This window comes from Trichoderma harzianum, assembly GCF_003025095.1.
Source record: "Trichoderma harzianum CBS 226.95 unplaced genomic scaffold M431scaffold_75, whole genome shotgun sequence".
Classification (NCBI taxonomy): domain Eukaryota; kingdom Fungi; phylum Ascomycota; class Sordariomycetes; order Hypocreales; family Hypocreaceae; genus Trichoderma; species Trichoderma harzianum.
Window position 1 is genome coordinate 2,471 of NW_020209323.1, and position 5,685 is coordinate 8,155.

A 5,685-nucleotide genomic window follows, 5' to 3' on the forward strand; every position below is an offset into this window, starting at 1 on the left:
TTATATTATTTTAATAAGTGAAGTCTTAAGTGGATTTGGAAATTTCGGGTGCACGGACCCTTTAGCGCTACGCACGGACCATGTCTGTGCAAATAGGAAAAAACGTCTGTGCAAATAGGAAGACTCTTTTCAAAATTTTGAAGAACTGTGTACCTATAAATATATATCTTTAGATCTTCTTTTCACAATAAATCTTTGCATACTTCTACACCACGCTATCAATTGAAATGATCCTTCAATCTCTCAGCTCTTTATTATAAGCCGTGGGCAGTTCTCCCCTTTGCCATACTGCTCTGAATTTTTCCGACCGCATCTCTGCTTTCCATTGCTTTCATCCATGCCATGTATTTGGGATACTTCTCCAAGCCTGCGTCTTTGTTTAGCTCTTTAAGCAGCCCTCTGCCGACTGAGGCCCATGTTACAAAAGACAGATCTGCATATGTGATCTTATCTCCTACGAGCCATCCCGTACCGTTTATCTCCAAGGCCCTGTTCAAAACGTCCGTTACTCGAAATATCTCATCGACGTAGCGATCGATAGCTGATTTAAGCTTCTCACTGTGGAATCGAGCGAACCAAGTGGCCTGGCCAAAATAGGGACCTTGGCCTTTGAGTGTAAAAGAAAAAAAGATTTCAGTCAATGAGAAAGGCTAGAGATCATACATATCAAACCAACGTACCAGAAATCTGAAATGCTAGCCATTGTTGCGTCAAGTGCTTTTTGGGTAGGCTTTTGAATGAGAATTTATAGTCATTGTCATACTGTTCTATCAGGTACAAGATGATAGCACCCGACTTTACATAATTTCTTAGCCCGAAAGCCACAACACAATGCCTCAATAACAAGAACGAAGACTCACCTCCCATAGTGTAATGCCAGTATTGGGATCCTTGATTGTAGGCAAGCGCCCATTTGGATTGAGTTTAACATAAGATTCTGCTTTCACATCGGAAAATTCCAGCTGATGGATCATATATGGCAATCCGAGTTCTTCAAGAATGATGCACACTTTCCTAATTCATGTGATAAGTTTTGCGCTTCATAAGTATTCCAGCATGCATTAGCACATACCATGGATTCGGTGCGCCCCAGTGGCCCCAAATCTCGATAGGTTGGAAAACCATGATGGATTCAATCAGGGGAGTATGAAAGTAAATGAGAATAGAGTGCTTGAAAGGATATGTGGTGATGGCCTGACAAGAAGTGCTGTGACTGGAGACTGGGCCGTAACTGGGTTTTTATAGTCGTCACGCCAGAGATCCAGAAAGGTCATTTGCAGTTCCAAACTCTTAACGTCGTGAGCGAGCGGTGACGAAGCATGAAGCCTGCCTGAGCAGGTGCCCAATGGAATAGATGGCCTTAGTCGAATGAAAGAGCCCAGCATCTTTGTGGAAGTATTTCGGACATATGGCTTGCGAGAACTGTAGCGCTGAAATAATATAAACTGCGTTTAGGCTGCCAACAATTGGCCATACCAGGTATCTAGTTCTATGGGTCGCAGGTAAGCGAGTACTCGTACATGTGCTAATATTCTTTCCAAGACATCAGTAGCTTTGCGAAAACACTAGTGCGATCTCCCGACTAAAGCGACACCCGTAATTACGCATTACGCTGCCAGTTATCTCCGTGCACTCATGGTTTTCTCAGACCAATTTTCAATTTGCGCACTCTTCAAAAAAGACCGTGGGTGAAGCTTGAGCTGGGTGTAGCTTTAACCATAGTAGACTACAGATGATAGGTTTTCTCTTTCTCACCTTTTCCTTACTCCCTATTTTCGAGCTTCCTTGTTTAAACTGGTTTACGCAGACGCTTTATGGCACGATGGTCAATCCTGGTCACGCAAGCAAAGGATGCACAACCTGCAAGATGAGGCGAATTAGGTGCGACTATAGTCGTCCGTTTTGCCTGCGTTGCGCTAAGTCGAAGAGAGTCTGTTTGGGTTATGATACTCAGAAAGAGCAAGCAACGGCCTCTCACAAAAGGAGCCCCATTTACAACAATGCCGATCTCATGATACAACCTTCAGCTATTGTGGGCAAACTGGATGGAATGAGTTCCTTATCAAGCTCCGATTATTACAAAACAAATACCAGCGCGGGCTTACCACACATTGATCGCTTTATTAATATATTTACCCCGCTTTACGGCGGAAAAGTCGACTTTCAGCCTACCTGGCAACATTTTTACCATGATCTGGGAACCGGAAGAAAGGATCTCGCAAGAGTCGTATGGCGTGTGCTTAATACTTTAAACACGGGCTTCTATTCACTACATCAATCTATGCAGACTATAGCGGCACGAAAAGATCTGCTTGAAAGATACGGCTCCGCTATAAGGGAGCTGAGAGAGGCTCTCACAAACTGGCCAACTTCACTTGCCTTGGTTACTCCAGTTTTTCATTTTTCCTTGTATGAGGTAAGCTATGTTTTGTGGGTGGAATTTATTGCACTATTCTAACCACCAACTATAGATGGTTGTCAATCTAGATCCGGCAGACAGAACATGGCAGACTCATCTTTATGGCCTATTAAGTATACTTCGGCAACTACCGGGAAATTTTACTAGATTCACTTTAATTAAGGCAATAAAGATTTCTGAATCAGCAAAGGATGTCCATAAAGCTTTGGAATTATCAACTGCGGACGGCCTGGAGAGGGCGTGCTTGCTATTGGATATTGTCAAGCTTCAGCTTCGTAAGCTGGTAACCGAGATGGATACTAATGCCAATATTTCACTAATGACTGTACGGAAACTGGATATGCAGAAATTGCGCGTGTCTATTAAGTATGTTCAAAAACAATTGGACCTATTTCCTATGATACTGCGCGAAACCGTGTATTCTAAGATAGCAGTCATTGGCATCGATAGACCTCGCAGCGGTAACCAGACAGTTAACGAGTCACGTAAGTAAAACTAGAAAAACAATATATTGGAACATTCTCATTGGATTCATGGACGTTGACCATTGAGTAGAATTCTTTGTCACACTATGGAATGACTTTTACACTCTGCGGATTATAACATCAACTATGCTTCTTAATATAGGTAGCGTGGTTTATCCGAATGCGGTCTACAGTTGCAAAAGAGAATTTACGGTATTATCAAGTATGATACAAGAAGCTGTCAGCAGAATTTGCTCTATCACTGCTTATTACACCGGATCATATCCTCAGGCAACGCTAGATTGCTTCGAAATGCCAGTGATGAAGACAACACAGGCTTTGACTTTGATATGGCCATTATCTTCCGTTTTAATAGCTCCAGATCTAACAGATCAGCAACAAAATTGGGTTAAGAACGTACTGCGGAGTATTGGGGAACAATGCACAATTCCTAAAGCATTGTCATTGGTAAGCTGGCTTTGAAATCAACCAATCTGCTTATATCCATTATTAAAGGTATTCTGACTTGGCCTTTTAGGCATGCACAGGGAAGGGAAATATACCACAGTCAGATATATTAGCAGGCATCCTCCTTGTTAGCCTACTAAATATCTTACCACAACCTACTTTTTTCTATGAAAGACAAACCTGCGAAAACAAAGTAATTTAACTCCAGGACTAGTTTGTTCACAATTTAGCGGAATTGTGCACGTGCATGGGTGCTAGAGTTGGATTTCATATATCCTTATAGATTTAATATTTAACCTCTGGTCATACGTAGGTCGTCTATAATAGATTTCTTCTGGCTGAATGACTATTCCCTGCTCTACATGGAAATTAATACGTAGAGGCCGGTAGGCGTTCTCAATAATCAATGGGGGAACACCCAATAAAAGGCTCCTAAATGTTTACATCTTTTTACGTCACGCCATTATATATTTACAACAGCATACAGAGTGATCGCCGGAGTAATACCGTTCCTACGTAATTGGTGTCTACAGACACAAGCCACACTACACTGAGAAGTGTGCAACTCGCAAGTCGCACATAAAGCGAACGAGAGTAACATAGAAGGTGTATTTCCACAATCTCTCACACAAGGTCGGGCGCAGTGGATATCAGCCGAGTCAATAGGCAACATTAAGCCAACAATCTCAGCAAAGATTAGAGACTGTAGCGACCTAAAGAATACCTCATTCAAAATCTCCAAGATGCTCACAGAATCAGAATGCGCCGACCTCTCTCGCGAACGTCTAGTTTAGATTCAATCACCAAAGATCGGCTATACATGCACCGGGTTGCTCGAGAGATTTCGGACAAGACTGATACTGGTTAATGCCGAAGCGCGGCGCTAACTGCATTGCATCGGCGCTTCCTTGGTTGGATATTATCGTCTCGTCTACGCCGAAGTAGGCCATGGCAAACTCGGCGGATGGATCAAATCTGAAGAATACAGGTATGTACTTGAAAGAGGTTCCCCCAAACATCGGACTGGATGCTGGAAGATCTAATTAGATCGGGATCGTCTGGTATTGCCAATTTCCATCCGCAAGGTATCTTAGCATAAAGCAGCCGCTGTCGCCCCATGTAATGAGAACAGGTGATTTAAATACCTAGTTGGGCTTGCTGAGGTTGGCATCACTCATAGGAAATGCTACGGTAAAGATTACTAGCTTAAATAATCATTCTATCGCCACCTAATCAGTAAGATATGCAAAAGATTTCCTATGTTTTACATAAAGCAAGCTTAAATCCTCCTAAGGTATACTTCCATAGGGGCAAGCGGCTTAATTAGCCCCCGCTTCTTTTAGCACTGCTAAAAGTGCTTTAAAGTTAAAGGCCACTTTAATTATACTATAGGGATAAACAGCTCTCCGTTATATAGTTAATTATATAATTATTTTATAAAATACCCTTTGACTTATAAATCTTTACTATTTCAGCAGGCTTATACTATAGTATACCCCTCTTTATATAATTTATATTAAATATCCAGGTAAATTTACTATAAATTCCTCTAAAGATAGCGCTATTTAAGGTATACTAGGCCGTACTAAGCTTAATAATTAGCTGTCTTTTATATAGTATAGCTTTTATACTTAGCTACTATTTCTTCTATATATTTTTAAATTTAAAAATTATATAAAGTAATATTAAATAAAAATAGAATAATATAAAAAAGAACTATTATAGCTTTTTTTAATTAAAACTTACCTAACAGCAGCTGCTAGATTTACCTATATATAACTACTATAGATAACCTTACGATCTTATTAAAAAACCTTAAAAAAAAGTAAACATTATATTTAGCATTATTATAAATACATAGGAATTTTTAACTTTAAAGCTCTAGCAAAAGGGATTTAGGTTTTAAGCTTCCCTCCTACACCTACAGGTACCCTACCTTTTAAGTACTTAACTACTAAAAACTCCTACCTATTTAACTAACTATTAAATAAAATAACTATAATTTTTTTATTTATAATCTTATTTAAGGACTTTAGAGAGATAGAAATATTTATAAAACCCTTAGATAATTAAAATAGAATAAACCCTATTATCCTTAGACTTATAATAGTTTTTTAACTTTAAAAAGAGGTAACTCCCTTAGGCCTAATAATAGGAGAAGTTATAATCCTTTTTTTTACCTTTAAAAAGAAAAGATATTTTAAAAAAGCCTTTAATATAAATAAAATACCCTTACCTAGCTTTAATAAGGTAAAATTAAGTATAGCGGTAATAATAATTATAGTATAAATAGCTTTAAAAAGCTTTATTACCTTTATTTTTAGTAATATAAAA

The 5,685-nt window shown here is 39.2% G+C and overlaps 2 protein-coding genes across 2 annotated transcripts; one reads left to right on the forward strand and one right to left on the reverse strand.

Moving 5' to 3' along the window:
• Positions 1-254: 254 nt before the first annotated feature.
• M431DRAFT_11797 (hypothetical protein) lies at positions 255-1,125 on the reverse strand (the record flags this gene model as incomplete). The annotated part of the gene is made up of 4 exons (XM_024912018.1): positions 255-607; positions 681-795; positions 861-1,014; positions 1,073-1,125. The coding sequence occupies 4 exons, from the start codon at positions 1,123-1,125 to the stop codon at positions 255-257; spliced, it is 675 nt and encodes a 224-aa protein (XP_024767033.1).
• Positions 1,126-1,579: 454 nt separating this feature from the next.
• On the forward strand, positions 1,580-3,690 carry M431DRAFT_456031 (hypothetical protein). Its single transcript, XM_024915316.1, has 4 exons — positions 1,580-2,416; positions 2,472-2,904; positions 2,975-3,351; positions 3,422-3,690. Exons 1-4 carry the CDS (start codon positions 1,733-1,735, stop codon positions 3,551-3,553), a joined length of 1,626 nt encoding a protein of 541 aa, XP_024767034.1. The 5' UTR covers positions 1,580-1,732; the 3' UTR covers positions 3,554-3,690.
• Positions 3,691-5,685: the final 1,995 nt, after the last annotated feature.